Below are 21,388 nucleotides of genomic sequence, written 5' to 3' on the forward strand. Positions count from 1 at the left end.
AGGTGATGATTAGCATTTTTTAGCAATAAAGCATTTTTAATTTAGGTGTATGTACATTGTTTAGACATAATGGTATTATACACTTAATAGACTATAATACAGTGTAAACATAACTTTTTTTTTTTTGGCCACACCGCACGGCCTGTACGATCTTAGTTCCCCAACCAGGGATTGAACCCGGGCCCCAGCAGTGAAAGCGCCGAGTCCTAACCACTGGATAGCCAAGGAATTCCCTAAACATAACTTTTATATGCACTGGGAAACCAAAAAATTCATGTGACTTGCTTTATTGCAGTGGTCTAGAACCGAAGCCACAGTATCTCCAAGGTATACTTGTAAATTCTTTCAGAGGTAATCTATACATTTGCAAATACATTTGATGATAAATAGCAGCATACTATAAACATTGTCATGCCTTTTTGCCTTTTCCCCTCAATTTGCCTGGAGATTGTTCCATCAGCATATATAAAGCTGTCCCTTTTTATGTTTTATTCATTTACTATATAGTATGCCATTGCGTGGATGTACCATAAGTTTTATGACCGGTTCCCTTTTAATAGACATTTAGATTGTTTCCACTCTTATACTGTTAACAATAATACTACCATTTATACCCTTTTACATATGTAATTTCACTCATGTGCAAATATATCTGTAAGATAAGTACCTTGAAAAGACTTGCTAAAAATGTATATCCATTTTTCATTTAGAAAGATATTGCCAAATTGTTCTCCTCAATTGTACCAATTAATGTTCCCACGAGCAATGTATTAGATCTGCCCACATCGCCAACAGTTCAGTGAACATTGGTGTTTTCATACAATACAGGTAACTCTGAAATATACAAAAGGTTTGCAACTGCGCTCATGAGAAAATGCAAGTTTAAACTAAGGAACCATTTTTCACCTCTCATATGGACAAAACTTGCCTCTGCTCTTGCCCGTCTTCATTCCATCTTCCCCATATTATTTTTTTTACAACATAAATGTGTTTTGTCCCTGTTCAAAACCTCCCAATGGATTCCATCATACTTAAAATAAAAGCCCAAACCCTTTCTAATGTTTACTCTAGGGCCTTCCCTGTCCGGAGCTGTAGCTACATCTGTTACTTCTCCTACCCTCATTCTGACCCTCATTCACTCTAATTCAGCCACACAAGCTTCTGTGCTCTCCTTAAACACGATGCACATGCTCTTGCCTTGGAACTTGCTGTTGCCCTGACTGACGTTTGCATTGGGAGCTCCGAACTTTATTAGGGTCTTTCTCATAAGCCACCTCCTCTGAGAAACCTCTAATCATCCTGTAAATAAACAGCACTGCTCCCTCCTCACAGAACACTCTATCCCCTCTTCCTACTCAGTTTCTTTTTTTATTTATTTATTCATTCATTTTTGGCTGCGTTGGGTCTTTGTTGCTGTGCGTGGGCTTTCCCTAGTTGCGGTGAGTGGGGGCAACTCTTCTTCGTTGTGGTGCGCGGGCTTCTCACTGCGGTGGCTTCTCTTGTTGCCAGAGCACGGGCTCTAGGCGCGCAGGCTTCAGTAGTTGTAGCACGCGGGCTTAGTTGCTCCGCGGCTCAGTTTTCTTCATAGCACAATTATTACCTGAATATTGTTTGGTTATTGCCTGTCTCCCACCCTCCTCAAATGTGAATGCTCTGTGGACAGGGACTCTTGGCCACTGCTGTGTTCCCAGCACCTAGAAGAGGACCTGGTGTATGTGAGCACTCAATACATACTGATGGAGAGAAAGAATGAATCAATGTCATTCTATAATTTTTGCCCATTTTTCATTGGGCTGCTTGGTTTTGTTTGCTTGTTTTGATAAATGGGAGCTTTTTATGTATTAAGAGCTCGTTCAGTTGTAGAGATTTAGATATTTATACAGAAACAAAATAAGGATTTATAAAAATTAATTTAGGGAATTGGTAGCTTATGATGTTCTATCTGGGAGTGTGGTATGCTTTTTCTATTCTCATCTGCATTTGTATCCCTCAGTAATATTAAATTCTCTTCATATAATTCTTGCACATCTCTTGTTAGGCTTATCTTTTGTGGTCTATTGTGAATGAGATTTTATTTCACTATAGTTTCTAAGTAAATATTGTTTGAATATATGAAGGCTATTGATTTTATTATATTTAGTACCCAGCCAGCTTGCTGAATTTTTTTGTTAATAGTTTTTAGGTTCTCTTTTCTCCCCAGCTTTATTGAGGTACAATGGAGAAATTAAAATTGTATATATTTAAGGTACAATGTGATGTTTTGATATATGAATACACTGTGAAATGTTTACCACAATCAAACTAATTAACATATCCATCACCTCACACGGTTACATGTTTTTAGTGTGATAAGAACTCTTATTCTCTAAGCAAATTTCAAGTATACAATATATTACTATTAACTATAATCTATAATCATGCTATATATTAGATCTCCAGGACTTATTGATTTTAAAACTAAAAGTTTGTATACTCTGACTGACATCCACCCATCCCCCTCCCCACCCCAGCCCCTGGTAACCACCATTCTACCCTCTGGTTCTGTAAGTTCGACTTTTAAAAATTGCACTTACAAGAGATCATACATGTTTCTTTGTTTGGCTTATTTCATATCTTCACTTTCGTGAATAATCCTGCTATGAACATGGGAGTGCAGATAGCTCTTCAAGATGCTGATTTCATTTCCTTTCAATATATAGCCAGTAGTAGGATTACTGGATCATCTAGTAGCTCTATTTTTAATTTTTTGAGGAAACTCCATGCTGTTTTCCATAATGGCTATACCAACTTACATTCCCACCAACAGGGCTCCTTTCTCCAAACCCTCACCAACATTTGTTATTTCTTGTCTTCTTGATAATAGCCATCCTAACAGTCGTGAGGTGATATCACATTGCAGTTTCGGTTTGTTATTTCCTTGATGATTAGTGATTTTTACATATACCTGTTGGTCATTTGTATTTCTTTAGAAAAATGTGTATTCAGGTCCTTTGCCCATTTTTTAATCAGGATGATTTTTTTTTGGTATTGAGTTGTATGAGTTCTTCATGGATTTTGGATTTTAACCCCTTATCAGATATATAGTTTGCAAATATTTTCTCCCACTTCATAGGCTGCCTTTTGTTTGTTTCCTTTGCTGCGCAGAAACTTTTTAGTTTGAGGTAGTCCCACTTGTTATAGCTTTTGTTGCCTGTGCATTTAGCGTCATATCCAAAAAACTGCCAAGACCAGTGTCAAGAAGCTTCTTCTATTTTCTCATAGGAATTTTGCAGTTTCAGGTCTAAGGTTTAAGTTGTTAATCCATTTGGAGTTGATTTTTTGTATATGGCAAAATAAAAGTGTCCAACTGCATTCTTTTGCATGTGGAAATCCAGTTTTCCTAGCATTATTTGTTGAAGAGACTAGCCCCATTGTGTATTCTTGGCACCCTTGTCATAGATTAGTTGGCCGAATCTATGGGTGTGGGTTTAATTCTGGGTTCTCTATTCAGTTCCATTGTTCTATGTATCTGTTTTTATCCCAATATCATAGTATTTTGATTACTATAGTTTTGCAATATAGTTTGAAATCAGGAAGTGTGATGCTTCCAGCTTTGTTCATCTTTCTCAAGATTATTTTGGCTATTCATGGTATTTTTGTGGTTCCATACAAATTTTAGGATTTCCTCTATTTCTGGGGAAAATGCCACTGGAATTTTGATAGAGATTGCATTGAATCTGTAGATCACTTTGTGTAGTATGGACATTTTAACAATATTAACTCTTCCAATCCATGAATGTGGGAAATCTTCCCATTTACTTTTGTCTTTTTCATATCTTTCATCAATCTCTTATAGTTTTCATTGAACAGATTTTTCACCTCGGTTAAATTTATTCCCAAGTGTATTATTCTTTTTGATGTTATTGTAAATGAGACTTTTTTTAATTCCTTTTTCAGCTAGTTGTTAGTGTAAGAAAATGCAACTGATTTTTGTATTTTGATTTTTTATTCTGTAGCGTTACTGAATTCATTTCTTTTAACAGGTTTTTGGTGGAGTCTTTAGGGTTTCTATATATAAGACCATGTCATCTGCAAAGACAGTTTTACTTCCTCCTTTCTTATTTGGATGCCTTTTATTTATTTTTCTTACCTAACTTCTCTGGCTAGGACTTCCAGTACTGTGTTGAATAGATGTGGTGAGAGTTGGCATCCTTGTCTTGTTCCTTATCTTAGAGGAAGAGCTTTTAGCTTTTCACAATTGAGTATGATGTTAGCTGTGAGCTTGACATATATGGCCTTTATTATGTTGAAGTACATTCCTTCTTGCCTAATTTGTTGAGAGTTTTTATCATTAAAGGTTGTTAAATTTTGTTGAATGCTCTTTCTGCATCTGTTGAGATCATGTCTTTGTTTTTTTTTAACATCTTTATTGGAGTATAATTGCTTTACAATGGTGTGTTAGTTTCTGCTTTATAACAAAGTGAATCAGTTGTACATATACATATGTCCCCATATCTCTTCCCTCTTGCATCTCCCTCCCACCCCTCTAGGTGGTCACAAAGCACCAAGCTGATCTCCCTGTGCTATGCGGCTGCTTCCCACTAGCTATCTATTTTATGTTTGGTAGTGTATATATGTCCACGCCACTCTCTCACTTTGTCACAGCTTACCCTTCCCCCTCCCCATATCAAGTCCATTCTCTAGTAGGTCTGTGTCTTTATTCCCATCTTACCCCTAGGTTCTTCATGACCATTTTTTTTTTTCTTAGATTCCATATATATGTGTTAGCATACGGTATTTGTTTTTCTTTCTGACTTACTTCACTCTGTATGACAGACTCTAGGTCCATCCACCTCACTACAAATAATTCAATTTCGTTTCGTTTTATGGCTGAGTAATATTCCATTGTATATATGTACAATGGAGATGTTTTTCATCCTTCATTCTTTTAATATGGTGTATCACATTTATTGACTTACATGGGATCTTAGTTTCCTGACCAGGGATCAAACCTACAATCCCCTGCAGTGGAAATACAGAGTCCTAACCACTGGACCACCAGGGAAGTCTGAGAATTTAAAAGTTTAAATGTTTGATAGAATTCACCCATGAAGCTATCTGGTCCTGGGCTTTTCTTTGTTGAGAGGTTTTTGATTACTGCTTCAGTCTCCTTACTTATACTTCGTATGTTCAGGTTTTCTGTTTATTCATTATTCAGTTGTATGTTTCTAGCAATTTATCCATTTTTTCTAGGTTATCCAGTTTGTTGGTGTGTAATTATTCCTAGTAGTCTCTTATGATCCTTTGTATTTTTGTGATATCAGTTGTAATGTCTCCTCTTTTGTTTATGTAGTTTTATTTATTAGAATCCTTTCTCTTTTCTTGGTTAGTCTAGCTAAAGGCTTGTCATTTTTGTTGTTCAAAAAAGCTAACTTTTTTTTCTGTTGTCTTTCTAGTCGCTATTTCTGCCCTAATCTTTATTACTTCATTTCTTCTTGTAACTTTAGGATCAGTTATTAGTTCCTTGAGCAGTAAAGCTAGGTTTTTTATTTGAGATTTTTATTAATGTAAAGCATTTATTGCTATAAACTTCCCTCTTAGAACTGCTTTTGCTGCATCTAGCGTCTGTCTTTTCCTAAGTGCTGTAGTCTTGGAATCACATTGCTTCCCTTAGAAAAGGTCACTAAATGGAAAACCATCAGTTCAAGTTGGCAATGAGTTTTGGAGAAGACAGTGGAGCTGGTTTTAGTTGTGTAGGCCCACAGTTAACTAGCAGTATGATAAACTCAAGACATTTGTTTGATCTCTAAAATGGGGATAACATTTAGTTCACAGGATGAACTATATGGAAGTCAAATTTATATGAAAACACTGTAATTACAGAAGAATTCTGTGTAGTTTTTAGGCATAGCAATTTGAATGGCCACTAAGGAGCTTCTTTAATTTCTATTCCATTGGTTCTACCTTGACCTCACCATTATCAAGCACCTCAGGACCCAAAGAAGTGCAGTCCCCTCTACTACTCTCCACCCCCATCTGACAGTTCTTTTTCAGTTTAACCTGCTGTTTGGATGGAGCATCTCTGACTACCGAACTTGTCTCAGTTCAGCAGTGACTGTTGTTGGTCTCCTGATGGGAATCTCTCATCACAAGGAGGTAAAAACCCTATTCCTGGTTTCCCTGCAGAATTCTATTTGGTTTAATATATCAAACAAGGGGAGAATTGCTTATAAAAGCAGCCCCTACTGTACCACTGCATACTGGAAAAGGGAGAAACTTAGTTCCTTTGCCATTATTTTATGGTATTACCTACAGATACTGTATAGCTTTTGAGTGGCTGTTACCTTCAGAAATCCTTCCTTTCCTAAGCACATAGTCCCACCTTTCTCACTTCTTCTATCCTTAATCTTACAGCCAAAGACACTGGGCCTGAACTTGTGTTCTCACACCTGGCCAGATTAACATGATTGCTGCTGCTTTCTCAATGGCCCTTTGAAGGGTACAATTGGAAGTGACTTAAAAAAGAAAAATTAGGGAGGTACAAGTCCAGAAAGAACTGCAGTTATTTCTGTCTATAAATACTAATTTCAGAGAGGCTGTTATTTTCTCCCAGGAACTACCTACACAAATCCCTTTCTACTCAACATAAAAAATAAAGTAGGAAACCCAGGTGAGGTTTTGGGTCCCAAACACTAGCACATATAGATTTGATAAGAAAAAAACTGCAATTCAAATTAGTGAAACTGGCAAGATTTTCATCAAAGCTCATCATTCTGATACTCTAGAAATCAAAGGTTACTAATTAAAATGGGTAAATTAACATAGTTTCTAACGTGGAAAGTTACCACCACCTTCCTAAAATCTAAGAAAGATTAACATAACTGCTATTTTGGGTGGACTGTTTTGTTATGGTTCCAGCCCCAATCACTAGGGAATGAAGTCCTCACCCCTGGAACACTTTATATACTAAAGCTCTTAAAGAAGTAACAATCATAATAAACTTTTGCTGACACCTACTTTTTGACTTAAAAGGGAAAATGGAGTATACTTACTGGGAATAGTCTTGCATCACAAACTCAACGTTTGCCCAAACTGTTTGGTTTACCTGGAGTTATGATTAAGCTCTTTTAAAATAAGTAGATATAAGCTGGCAGCCATTATAATATCTCTGTCACAGAGATTTCCATCACAATAGTATTTATTGCAAGTATTCATCCTCTAAGTTGTTGGGTGTTTTTTTTTAAAACAGTGCCCAGTGGCAATAATGAATCAGCCAATACCAAAGGAAAATAATCATTTTTAAAAGGAACACCTAAATTTAAGAATTTGGAAACCAAATTTTACTGGAAACCATTCTAGTAAGCCCTACATTTGAGAAAGATCTCTTTGTACTGAAAAGGCAAGAATGGCAAAACTCAGTAATTATACTTTTAAAGATAACGATTAAAAAAAATCTAGAAAAAGCATTAAAAGCCAGTTTTCTATGGCTAACCTTTTAAACTGTATTGAAATGCTCCTATGTTCAGAGTAGAAAGTGCTTGGAACGGCAGGGACAGTTTTCATTATCACTGCTGGTATCTGTGTATTTTTTCAACACACTTTTGCTATTCCTTGAAGCTTCCATGTTTAGAAATATTTTCCAGAATTCCCAACAACTCACATGGGCTTTGAGTCACTTATAATTCCATTACAACTCACCTGTTTTCTTCTTGTGAAAGCCCTGAAGGCACAATTATTTACACTCTTAGAGTCAGTCACTCTTGCTTTTCTGTCCACTCAAAAGTATTTTCCTTTTTAATATTTTTGCTTTTCTAGTTTCCACCAGACGTAAGTGTTTCCTTACATGAATATATCCCAAATGTTAGCATATATCTTACATTTTTAAAGTAGATATTAAACTCTCAGTGTTTAAACTCGAAGTGTCCTATTGTCTTTTCAGGTTATTGCTTTAAACCCAGTCCTGAGCTCCTTTCTTATTCTCCTAACCAGTGCCGTTTTGATGGTATTTGTGATCAACCTTTTTGTTTCTGCCATTTTAATGACCTTTGGTAAAGAAAGAAAGTCCTTTAAGGTAAGTAACTCTGACTCAGTAATTGAAATATAAACCCTATCATGATTTTATCACTGGAAAAGCTCAATTGTAGCTGCTCTTAAGATTACAGACTGACATAACGCACAGTATCAGCATACTCCCTTTATTAGTCTCCACAGCTCTGCCAACCATTTTCCTAGGAAACCCAATTTACCAAAAGTACATTATGTTCTACATCCACTGTCCTATAAATAGCTGGCCCTCCACTGTTAAGTAGCAGAAACACTCCAAGGCCTGACAGTAAACCATTAAAGGAAACAGTATCTTTACACTTAATATCTACTTTTTAAAAAATATATCTTTGGTACTTTTTTTCCTCCACCACTAGCAGCAATTTCGATTTCCTTGCTTTTCTCTTTTTGTCTTCCAACAGACTCAGAAAGAAGCTGCACTGATGGTTATGCTGCTACTGAAGCTCTCAAGTTTGTTAGGAATACAGCAACACCAGAACACATGTAAGTAAGCAAACAGCTGTAACAGCAATGGCCACTGACAAATGAAGTTTCAAAAGATTAATCCTGTTACCTCTTCGCTTGGCTTATTACTTCTTAGTATATTAATACTGATATTTGCATGGTGTACTTTAGAAAATTATAGATGTTTATAATATACTTAGTTAATTTTGTTAGTGAAGAATAAAAATCCCCTTGGCTGCAGATTCTTATGTTTATGGAACTTGGCACTATCAGAGGGTTAACACTGCAAGAGTGATGCAGGATAAACCAGCTCTGCTGCCAAACAAACACCAAGTAACATCATTCATGTTCCAGGATGACTATGGGAAATATGAGTCAGAAGTAAGCTCACTGCAACTTTAATTAAAGATACAAGCATGAGATTTGGCTAAGGGGGAGCCCTGTCACACAGAAGTAACCAAGCCAACTCACAGGTAACAATCTGGGCTTAAATACTGAGATCGAAATGGGCCCCTTACTCCCCAGGCATCCTACCCAGGGAGCCAATAAGGTCTGGCTTGTGCCCAGTATGTGTCACTTGCTTAAATACTCTCCACTAAAATCTTGACCCTCGTCATTTGACCAAAACAATGGAGAAAGCGGGGCACAGAATTTTTAACTTTATTAGCAGCTACTGAGCCATGACATACAAATCAATCAAAAACATTAAAGTTGCTTGAAACAAGTGTGTACAGATACACCACACAGAAGCCGAAGTCGTATCTTCCGATCCCAAATCCATCCTTGTGGGGAAGGATGGCCTTAGCTAGGGGGCAAAACAGAGTCTCATCCGTCAAGGGAAGGAGCAGAACACCTACAGCCACATGGGCACCAAAAATTTATCTGAGATCAGTTTTTAAAGGTTCTCTTGATCATAACGTTTTCAAATGAAAACAGGAACCCCTCTTCACCTGTAGGCTTTCCAGCTCACTACTCAAGAGACTTGAATATTTCTATTAAGGCTACTGGAAGCCCACCTTAGCCTTGAATGGTGACTTTTGCCCAGTATGTGGCCAGCAATGCAATCCAACAGAACATGCCATGGGGAAAAACAGGAATTTATATACAGTGCTGCCCTCTATTAAAAGGGAAACACAGCACTCAAAATAAAGCAAAAGGCCACAGAGGGCTCCCTGAGAATCCAGTAGAACTAAGAGAGGCCTTCAACTTTCCAAAGTTTGCAACTGGATCCAGGTGGAACAGTGCCCTGCAGCAAGGAGTAGTGTGTATGTCAATGAGAAGACCCAGCTTCTAACAACTGTTACGATGGCTTCCTGAGCCATTTTCTCTCTCCCATTCATATTAGAGCGAGAAAATCGACAACTTGGCCTTGAATCTCACTCACCACCAATCCCTCTGTACGGAGGGCTTTGTTTCTAAGTCTAGAACCTCAGCACAGAGCTGAGACACTTCATGAAGTACTCTCCTCCACCATCCGGCCATCTTTGACAGCTCTCCCCTTCTCACTCCCCTGTGGAGAGATGGTGGGACAGGAAGGAGAGAAATGGGATCACACTGACAGGAAATGGACAAGCAAGGCTGCCAGGAGCCAGCTGCTCCAACCTCACAATCTCCAGTTGTTAGTCTCTCAGGAGCAGTGGAGAACCGGAAGGCAGCCGAGTGTGTCAGAGCAGGAAGAGAACCCAGAGGAAGAGTGTACTCAGTGATGGTTAACAGATGAAGCAGAATTTCATGGAGATTCTTTGTTACAAGGAGAAACTGCTCAGTCTCAATTCCCAGAACTTGGACCTTGCCTGGTTTAGGAAGCCTATGTTTTCTTCTTCAGCTCTTCAAATCTCCGGGAAAGATCATCGAAGTCAATGTCTTCAGAGGCTGAGGTGTTGGCACCAGCAGATGCAGTTGGTAGTGTGTCTGGCACAGATGGCAATTCTGGCAGTACAAAGTTGTCATAGGTATCCACGGGTCTGGAAGGGGGCTTTGCAGAAGCTTCTGGCTTGGGTCCAGGACCTAATTAAATTACAGTAAGGAGCACAGATGTTAAAAATGCCCGTGGCTCAGATCCTCAAACCCCACAATCCCCCATGGCAGAAACAATAAAATAATCAAAATACTGGAGAAAACATTGTTTTTTAAAAAATAATTCTAAAGGTCAATAAAAATTTTCAGGACAATTAACAGCTACGTTTTCTAATTATGGTTGAATATGTTTTACTTTCCTACAGTGAGAAAAAAGTTTAAGGGAAAGTCAAAGTGTGGTGCATGGGGCTTAGGTACACAGCATTCATTTCAATGGACTGTCCCCTTTCACAAAGGTCTACTCCCATAATAAGAAAGTCCAAGAAATGGTACTAGAATTCTATTGGGATGAGCTACTCTTTAAGGCTTATGGGAGAAAAATTTTATATGGAATGTTAACATCCATACCGTTTGATGTAATAGAATGTGATCTGTATTTCTAGTCTTCCGTTTTAAATCATCGCCCTCTCTACCTACTGTATGTTTCCATTTGTATCTAAGTTCTAGAACAGGCAACCTAAACCATAGTTTTAGGAAATAAGAACAGTGCTTGCCTCTGGGATGGAACTAACTAGAAAGGAACACAAGGTAACTTTCTGGGGTGACAGAAATGTTTTGTATCTTTACTGAGGTGGTGGTTACATAATGTATGTGTGGAGACACATCAAAACTCATCACAATATACACTTCTGTGTATTTTTTGTATGTAAAATATACCTCAATGAAACTGTCCCAATTTTAAAAAATATTCCCCTCTGGGTTTCTGAAGTGCTGGTAGTGTTTTAATTTTTCAGTGAATGGCTACATGAGCATGCTTGCTTTGTGAAAAGTCACTGAGCTATACACTTATGATTTATGTGTATCCCCCTCTTTAATGCCCAAATTTTAAAAAAATTTTGGTATTTCCAGGCACAGTGGAAATGGAAGCAGCAGGAATACACCGAACCTGAGGATGACTGAAAACTGCAAGGTGAAAAAGAATAATGATATCACTAACAGAAACAGGGAACTGGGGAGATTCTTTGGAGCCACGAAAGATCTTTTCTTTTTGGAAGTGGGAAATCCTGAGTTCTATTTCCACCATACTGCATTTGGGGAGAGAACGTGGCACGTAGGTAGAATGCCACAAGCATAAAAACAATCTGAGGGAGGAACAGAGATAAGAAAACAGCAAAGGGTTCAGTACTGAGAAACTCTCGAGGGTTTCTGACTCACCAATGATCTGTGCAGAAGAGACATTCTTATCAGCATTAATGTCATCAACCTGAAACACAAAGATCATGACCAGAGGAGAAAGCAATGGCATCACTGGTGAAAGTAATGGTATAAGCCCATGTGTGTTGCAAAAGCTAAGCTGCTCAGCAAAAGCAACAGAAACTGCTCCAAAGAAACTGCCCCTCCGCCCCCTATACTCCTTTCCTGATCTTCTTCCAACCAGACAGATACCATGTTGAACTCATAACTGCCAAGCAGAGGAAAAGAAAATTCTTACCACACCATAACATCTCTTTAATCTGTTACCTTCACCTTCCAGGCAGAGAGAAAGCATTCTAAACCGCCACATTCATCTCCAAGAACCAAGTCCTCAAATACTAACGAAGATCTTCTACCTCGTTCCTAGAAACAGCTGTGGGCAATGCTTCAATGCGTGCAAAACCAAAACATAAAAATTCAGGCCCAATGTAAAAACCAAAGGAAAGAACACTAAGCAAGCTCAGGAACAGGGCGATCTCCCTAGATGAGCAAACAAGGCTGGCAGAAAAGTCATCTAATTCTGAACCAAAACCGGTACAACCACCTACAGTTCGAGGCATCATTACCATATAGCAATAACAGCAAGCTCTAACTATAAGACTAAAATATAAAATAAATGCTATAGGCTGAAATTTACTAGACACTTATCTGTTTAAGACAAAAATCTGGTTCTTATTCCTTTACACAGTGTTGAGAATTTATAAAACTGGTATTTCAATTATTCTAGTACCAAGACTGTACCAGCTCAATATGATTCTCTGCCTAGTCTAAAAAAAAAGTCTGATCAAGTGCCCTACCACAACTTTCCAGGATCTGCAGCTCCTTCCTGATTCCTGGCTTAACTGCAGACAAAGCATTGCCCCCAACGATGCTGCCACCACCACCACCACCACCCCCCGTTTCCAGGGTAATATTAAAGCAACACAAGAATCCAAAGCATAGAGCAATGCCAGTACTAGTTGATCAAAACTTTGCCTTCCCTGTGGCCATTATTTTGCTCTCTCTTCATGGATTCACTCTCCTGCTGCTTATAAAAGAGGCTCAGGCACTTACAGATTCATACGATGGGGGAGTTGCTGGTATCTGAGGTGGATGAATATTGGGAAAGGCCTGATAAGTTCCCATTGGCAATCCATTGAAATCCGACTGCAAGAGGAGAAAGGCAACATCAGAGACATTACCCCGATCTGCAATTTCTGAAGTGTGTAAATAGGAAAGGAGAAATAAATATGTGTGTGTATACAACTATTTTCTCAATGTGAATATATTCACATTGAATACATATATATATTCAAGATATATATTTAATACATGTATTCAAGAGCCCCAAAAGAAAAAGTGCCTAAAAGGACCACATGTGATCAGGAAGAATCCAGATTTTTAAAGATCTGTACCCAAAGGCTATTCTTCAAATTACTAAATTGCCTCAATGTCTACAAGGGAAGCTTCTTACCAGACTTTCTTTTTTGGGGGAGAGGAGACGACCGCACTGCACAACACGTGGGATCTTAGTCCCCTGACCAGGGATCGAACTCACGCCCCATGCAGTGGAAGCATGGAGTCTTAACCACTGGACTGCCAGGGAAGTCCCCAAACTTTCTTACTAGCAATGACTTTCATCTTCTTATCTACGAAGGAGGTAGACCTGGTAATAAGTATTGGTTATTCATTTTTGGAAAATGCTACTAGTATACCTACAAGTCCCAAAGTTTCAAGAAACCTACATGAAAAGGAGTTTTTCTAGTACCATCTCTCTAGATTTTCCCACTTCATTACCTACAGATGAACCAAAAGATTTTCTCCAAATCCCAATGCTATTTTTTCCACAATATGATCAATAAACTAATACCAAATATTCTTACTGCTAAATCCTCTTGATAACCTACAATTCCTGAGTGTATTCACAGAGCCAACTTGTCATCTTCTGTAACATTTTCTAGAATTTATATCCATATTTATTTGTATGTGTACTTACTGGTCCCTTTGGAAGAGGGTATGAGAAAGGAGTGTGTGGAGATGGCATGGGCATGGGCATTGGCACTGTTCCATCAAGTCCACCAGCTGGTGCTGTGAATCCGCCCCCACCTCCTCTTCCAGGGCCCCCTTTCTTCACATCATCTGTGAATCCAACATCAATAAGATCTGTATCTGCTCCAGGAGGAGCTTCTGCCTAAGAAAAAGAGAGAAACCCGTATCATTAGGCCTGTCACCAGCTAGGTTCCCCAGGAAGCTGACTCTGAGATGGAGATTAGCGTTGACAGAAGTTTACTGGAGAGGTCTCTTGGGACAGACACCTGTGGGGACATGAAGGAAGCCGGGCTGGGCAAAGGAAGAAGGTGGGCTGCCATGCATTCACAACGAAGGGGTCAGCTAATTCCCCCAGGGAGTTCTGGAGCTAGGCTGGGACTACAGCAGGTGCTCCCAACTGGGGACAAAGGGGCAGAGTCTTTAATCCCCTGCAATGACCAGTTACCAAATACAGGCTGCCCCCAGGAAAGACCCTGGGTAAGGAAGCTGTCTTCTGAGGGCCACTGCTGGAGGGACACTCAGCTGCGTGAGCCACCAGTCATCAATACTCTCAAGAGCTGGGAGAGGGGCTTCCCTGCTGGCGCAGCAGTTAAGAATCTGCCTGCCAGCGCAGGGGACACGGGTTCAAGCCCTGGTCCAGGAAGATCCCACATGCCGCGGAGCAACTAAGCCCACTACTGAAGCCTGTGCACCTAGAGCCCATGCTCCGCAACAAGAAAAGCCACTGCAATGAGAAGCCCACATACCGCAACGAAGACCCAATGCAGCCAAAAATAAATTTACTTAAAATAAAAAAAGAGCTGGCGGAATAAATGTTTGTCCTGAAATGTGTACTTCAGGCAGGGGGAGGGTTGTCTGAGCAGCACACCAAAACATACTATACCCGGTCAACATGAACTGCTGATTTACTATTTGCATATCTGCCCTTCTTTCACTGTAAGCCTCTTTAGGACAGGGACCTTGTTTATATATTTTCTGTATTCTCAGCTTTCTGGAGCACATGGCAGGCACACAAAAGATGTTTTCAGGATCTGTTCTGGGTCTTGAGGCTTTTCTTGCTACCCATAGGGGCCTCTCAATTCCTTGAACTTCATTGAAAACTAGCAATAATGCCACTTTATATTTGTATCAAAGTTTGTACCTTTTCAAAGTGTTTTCAGTCATTCATCTCATCTGATCCCTAAACACTCTGAGAGATGCAGGCGTATTTATTGTTACCCCAGAGGCATTAACTGGACAAAGGCTTAAACTCCCACAGGCAAACTTGAGTGCAAAGAAAATGGTTAGTTTTCAAAGACAGTGATATCGAGAGACTCATTTTCCTTTTTATTCTAAAAGACTCTAAACGTACCATGACCACAGAGTCAGGCTCATAGGGCACATTGTAGTTCTTGGCAATTTCAATCAGGTATCTCTCCACCAGGATTTTGGGTGGGGCCTCCACACTCAGTTTGTGCATTAGCTGTAAGTAAAAGATCCAGGGTTAAGATGCATCTGCATCAACCAGCCTAAGCCTAACCTGTATCAATTTTAAACTTTGTTCCTCACATTTCAAATTGAGAGGAAAAAAAGCTCCATCCAGTTAAATTATTTTTTTCAGTCACAAAGCACAAGACCCGTGTATCTCTCACATCCTCTGGTTACATATGCCTCAAAGACTGATATTGCTGCCTTCCACATGTGAAATCATCTACCCTTCTCCCCACCTCACTTCTACCTCCATAAATCACAAGTGGCACAAAGGATAAGGTACAAAATCAGGAATGACACAGGATGATGGAAAGGTTCACAATCAGAGGTGTAGGACAGGGGTAAGGAGCTGACTGCACTGCCAGACAGCATTCTTCTCTTACTATGAAAGGTGCAATCCCAGATTAACCCTACATTACAGTGGTACCCACTGGACTCACTGCAGGCAATAAAAATAACCTGCCCCCACCCCACCCATTGCTTCATGTTTAACAATTATGTTCATTACCCGGTCATTCACAGTTCCAATCTGGTTGGTCCTACATAACTTGCCATATTCCTTGCTATACTTGGCACAGAGTTGATCAGCAACCTACAGAGAAAAAGAACAGTAAATAAAAATGGAAACCACTCCTATACAGGGCTTCAAGCGTCCTCCTATTAACAGTAAACAGGATTTCCGAAAGATTAGATCTGTAAAGCCTTAAAGGGTACATATTGATTCATTTAGTTATTTGTTTATCCAGCCATCCACTGAGCTGCAACTATGTGCCAAACTCTATTATAAGCATTATGTTATACACTACAAATGATGAAGAAAAACAGACACTGTACCTACTCTTATAAAATCTTACAGTCTCTGGGTAAAAACAATCATTACTCAAATAATCACAAAGATAAAGGTACAAATGCAGCTGTGATAGGGGAAAGGAAAAGTACACTAAACTATCTGCTTACAACAGTAGAATCAGACCTGATCAGAAAAGTCAGATAAAGTGATGCTTCACTGAGATGTAAAGGATGATCAGGACTTAACTAAACATGGAGGGAAGGAAGAACATTCCAGGAAAAGAAAACAGCATGTGCAAAGGCCTCTGCTGGAAAAACAGGGCCAATCCTCAAGCCAAAATAAAATCAGTGAGCCTCTTGTGCAAGGCCCAAAGGAAGAGTGTGGTAGGAAATGAAGAAAGGCAGATGGGAGCCAGACAGTGCAGGGCCGTGTAGGCTTTATTAGTTTTGTTTCTATCACAAGAACAACAGGAAACTACTAAAGGACTTTAAAGCAAGGGGTAGTGACAGGATCAGATCAGTGTTTTGAACAGAACCCTTAGTTGTTCTGATGGAATGGTGAACAGACTAAAGGAAGCCAAAGGAGATGTAGAAAAAACGTTCAAGAAGTTACTACAGGGCTTCCCTGGTGGCACAGTGGTTGAGAGTCCGCCTGCCGATGCAGGGGACGCCGGTTCGTGCCCCGGTCTGGGAAGATCTCACATGCTGCGGAGCGGCTGGGCCCGTGAGCCATGGCCGCTGAGCCTGCGCATCTGGAGCCTGTGCTCCACAACAGGAGAGGCCATAACAGTGAGAGGCCCTCGTACCGCAAAAAAAAAAAAGAAGTTAGTACAGGCAGGAGATGACAGTGCTATTAGACCAGAGTGGTCCCAATACCTGGAAGTTCAGTGAGGGGGCACTCAGTGTTAGGTAGACTTTCAGTGGTACTGGGTACTTATAAGTTTGTTATTTGTCTTTTAATGATGGTTTCTGTTCTGCTTTATACTATGCAGAAATCTTTTTTACTTATATTATCACTCTTTGTTTACGGCTTTTAGGTTTTGTGGCATGTTTATGCCTTTTCCACTATGAGATTATTTTTTTTAATGCCTAACTTTGTTTCTTTAAGGTTTCATTTTTTAAAAAAAAAATGTAAATCTTTGTTTCGTCTGGAATTAATCTTGATATAAAGGAGGAGTATAAGAGAGGCTATAAACAAGATTTACATTAAAAGTAGAAGTAGTTGCCTCTACTCTCCCATTCCCCTACCCACAAAACTGTATAACCACCCTCCCTACCCTATCAGAATACAGGAGGCTTACTCTCTGGGGAGGTTAAACTAAAGGAACTGTGGGCTCCATGCACAGCAGAGAGCAGAGATACTGGCAACAAGAGAATTACGTGTAAATCTTCTCTAAGAGAGGAATGATACCTTTGGCTTCCTTCTCCCTGTGCTCTCAAAAATGCAGCCAGCTTATACCTTCCAGGTAGAAGACAGAACTCCTCTCTGAGGAAAATGACCAGTCCAAGGAAAGAAAACTAGTTCCTGACAGTCTAGAGTTCCCTCAAGAAAGGGCTTAGTCAGATCATTTAACAATAAGTTGGTGCTGGAGGTATCATGCTCCCTGATTCCAAGCTATACTAAAAAAGCTGCAGTCATCAAAACAGTATGGTACTGGCATAAAAACAGACAAATCAATGAAACAGAATAGAGAGCCCAAAAATGAACCCATAGTTATATGGGCAATTATTCTACAACAAAGGAGGCAAGAATATACAATGGGGAAAAGACAGTCTCTTCAATAAATGGCGCTGGGAAAATTGGACTACTCTCTCAACACATACACAAAAATAAATTCAAAACAGATTAAAGACTTAAACCTAAGATCTGAAACCATAAAACTTCTAGGAAAAAATACAGGCAGTACACTCTTTGACACTGGTCTTAGTAATACTCTTTTGGGTATGTCTCAGGCACGGGAAACAAAAGCAACAATAGACAAATGGGACTACATCCAACTAAAAAGCTTTTGTACAGTGAAGGAAACTATCAACAAAATGAAAAGGCCACCTACTGAATGGGAGAAGATATTTGCAAACAATATATCTGATAAGGGGTCAATATCCAAAATATACAAAAAACTCATATAACTCAACACCAAAATACAATCCAATTAGAAAACTGGCAGAAGATCTGAACAGACATTTTTCCAAAGACAACAAACACATGGCCAACAGGCACATGAAAAGATGCTCAATATCACTAATTAAGGAACTGCAAATCAAAACCACAATGAGATATCCCCTCACACCTGTCAGAATGGCTATCATAAAAAAAAAGACCACAAATAACAAGTGTTGGTGATGATGTGGAGAAAAAGGAACACTAGTGTACTGTTAGTGGCAATGTAAATTGGTGTAGCCACTATGGAAAACAGTATGGAGATTCCTCTAAAGATTAAAAACAGAACTAACATCTGATCCAGCAATTCCACTCCTGGGTATTTATCCAAAGAAAACAAAAACACTAATTAGAAAAAACATATATATGCACACCTATTCTCACTGAAGCATTATTTACAACCACCAAGATATGGAAGCAACCCAAGTGCCCATCAATAGATGAATGAAAATGCAGTACATATACACAATGGAATATTACCCATAAAAAAGAATGAAATCTTGCCATTTGCAACAACATGGACAGACCTAGAGGGCATTATGCTAAGTGAAATAAGTCAGACAGAGAAAGAAAAATATCATATGATCTCACTTATATGTGGAATCTAGAAAATAAAACATATGAACAAACAAAAACAGAAACAGAATTATAGATACAGAGAACAATCAGGTGGTTGCAAGAGGTGGGTGGGAGGAGGAAATAGGTGAGGGAGATTAAGAGGTACAAAGTTCCAGCTGCAAAATAAATGAGTCACAAGTATGAAATGTACAGTGTGGGGAATATAGTCAATAACTAAGTAATGTGTTTGTATGGTGACATATCATAACTAGACTTACCGTGATCATTTTGAAATGTATAAAAAAAATCACTATGTTGTGTAACAGGAACAACATAATGTAGGTCAATTACACTTCAAAAACAAACAAACATGCAACAAACTCATAGAAAAAGAGATCAGATTTGTGGTTACCAGAGGCAGGGAGTGGGAGGGAAGGGGGAATTGGATGAAGGCACTCAAAAGGTACTACAAATTTCCAGTTGTAAGGTAAGTAAGTACTAGAGATGTAATGCACAACATGATAAATATAATTAACACTGCTGTATGTTATATATGAAAACTGCTGAGAGTAAATAGTAAGAGTTCTCACTACAAAAATAAATTTTTCTATTTCTTTAATTCTGTATCTATATGAGGTGATGGATGTTCACTAAAATTACTGTGATAATCATTTCATGATATATGTAAGTCAAGTCATTATGCTGTACATCTTATACAGTGCTATATGTCAATTACCTCTCAATGAAACTGGAAGGAAAAAAGGGAAGCAAACAAACAAACAAACAATGAATTGGCATCTGGCAATAAGCCCACCCAAGCACACAAGAGGTTCCAATCCACTTTTTAGTACCTCACTCTTAAATATGAACAGCCAAGGGCCATGAAACCTTTCAGAAAAGCCTCTATTATAAAAATAGTTTAAATCTAAGAAATAGATAGAAGGAAACAATACAGAAACAAGAAAAGTTAAAAAGGGACTATAATATCCTCAGAGAGTTAGAAGACATTGTAGCCATGAAACAAAAATAATAGACTATTAAAAAAATACATATTCAGAGACTTAAAAAGAGCTCTTAAAAAATAAAAACAGGGCTTCCCTGGTGGCGCAGTGGTTAAGAGTCCGACTGCCGATGCAGGGGACATGGGTTTGTGCCCTGGTCCGGGAGGATCCCACATACCGCGGAGCGGCTGGGCCCGTGAGCCATGGCCGCTGAGCCTGCGCGTTAGGAGCCTGTGCTCCGCAACGGGAGAGGCCACAACAGTGAGAGGCCCGTGTACCGCAAAAAAATAAAAAAATAAAAAATAAAATAAAAACATACAGAAGACAAGGAAATCTCATAAGACAGGTTGGGAGATAAGACTGAGACAATCTCCTAGTGAATAAACGGCAAAGATGTAGAAAATAGGAGAGAAAACAACTCGACTGAATTTGTACCTGAGCAGTCAGTACCATATCCACGATGTGGCAGGCAATTTCTCAGTGAATTTTTCTGTCTCTTCTACCAGACTCTAAGCTACAAGAGTAGGGCTGGTGTCATAACTTTGCTCACCACTGTGCTCTCAGTACCCACCCAACTCACAACATCTGCTCAATAAATATTTGTGGAATGAATCAATGAAGCAAAACATCCGTTCCCTTAAATTAATGTTATTTTAACTTTACTGGTTTACAGTTGTATAAAAACTCTTCTATTTTTACATACTTAAATAACGTTACAATAAAAATAATTTAAGAAAAAACCGGGGGATATTTGTAACTTTGCCCCTTAGAAAAATTACTCAAGTTTGGAAAACACTGTTCTGTTCCATGATATAAGGCCTGAAAAGGAGGAAGAAACAAGTTTACAAAGACTTTTTCAAAGGCAGCATGAGAAGGGTACAAAAATATGTGGTCAAAAAAGCAGAAGTGACTTATTTATCAACCTTTCTAATAGGAAAAACTTCATGCATCACTGAAACTGGTTGTACTCACAATTTTCAACTCAGCCACTTCTGACTGGAGTCGAGGAGCAGCCCAAATCAGTGTAGACACAGATTCAGCCAGACCAGAATCTAACTCCCTAATTAAGGTAAAATAAATAAATAAAATTTAACATTCTTTCAAACAAACAAAACCCCACCATCTGTATCCCATACTTGATAGCCTCTAAGGCAATTTCACAAATCTCATTGGATTCTCACAATAACTCTAGGCTTCAAGCCATCACTGTCATCCTATTTTGGAGGGGGAAACACAAACTAAGTAACAAGCCCAAGGTCACAAAGTCAGAAAATGGTTGAGCCAAGACTCAAACTTAGGCCTCTTGATTTCACATTCCAAATTTTCTTTTCACCAGTTGTCTACATTGAGATCAAGCCTTCAAGTGAATAGCAGGAAGAATGTTGTTCGGTATGTGAAGTGGTAGTCCCTTAGTGCTATCGCCCTACGTGTAGGAAGAGACCAGTATTACTACTCCTTTCTCAAATTCCAGAGGTGATTTGACTTAGGTCTTCAAATTAAAATACCTTACTTCATTACAGTTATACAAGATGAAAAAGTGCCAGAGGTGTGCTGAACAACACTGTGCCTACAGTTAAACAATACTGTATTGAGTGCTTTAAAATGTTTAAGGCAGATCTCATGT

The 21,388-nt window shown here is 39.0% G+C and overlaps 2 protein-coding genes across 9 annotated transcripts in view; one reads left to right on the forward strand and one right to left on the reverse strand.

Annotated features, from left to right (window-relative positions):
- The window catches only part of PKD1L3 (polycystin 1 like 3, transient receptor potential channel interacting), a 54,776-nt gene extending 46,319 nt beyond the window's left edge, over positions 1-8,457 (forward strand). The window contains 2 exon segments of the mRNA XM_089902482.1: positions 6,023-6,135; positions 7,919-8,457. Of these exon segments, the coding sequence (XP_089758608.1) occupies positions 6,023-6,135; positions 7,919-8,083 (278 nt within the window). The 3' untranslated portion in view covers positions 8,084-8,457.
- A 673-nt stretch (positions 8,458-9,130) lies between these two features.
- Positions 9,131-21,388, reverse strand: part of IST1 (IST1 factor associated with ESCRT-III) — a 31,336-nt gene continuing 19,078 nt past the window's right edge. For 6 of the 8 annotated variants that reach the window (XM_089903278.1, XM_089903277.1, XM_089903279.1 and 3 more), the window contains 7 exons: positions 20,737-20,824; positions 15,764-15,847; positions 15,137-15,247; positions 13,733-13,927; positions 12,811-12,953; positions 11,719-11,767; positions 9,131-10,494 (listed from right to left, as the gene is read on the reverse strand). In XM_089903278.1, the coding sequence (XP_089759404.1) occupies positions 10,309-10,494; positions 11,719-11,767; positions 12,811-12,953; positions 13,733-13,927; positions 15,137-15,247; positions 15,764-15,847; positions 20,737-20,824 (856 nt within the window). In that variant the 3' untranslated portion in view covers positions 9,131-10,308. The remainder of the gene's footprint in view (positions 10,495-11,718; positions 11,768-12,810; positions 12,954-13,732; positions 13,928-15,136; positions 15,248-15,763; positions 15,848-20,736; positions 20,825-21,388) is intronic. The other 2 variants (XM_022583296.3, XM_089903274.1) reach the window with 2 other exon arrangements.

The sequence above is a fragment of the Delphinapterus leucas genome, chromosome 20 (genome assembly GCF_059928025.1).
Source record: "Delphinapterus leucas isolate spDelLeu-1000000601 "Yukka" chromosome 20, BTC_Dleu_Yukka2, whole genome shotgun sequence".
Lineage (NCBI taxonomy): Eukaryota > Metazoa > Chordata > Mammalia > Artiodactyla > Monodontidae > Delphinapterus > Delphinapterus leucas.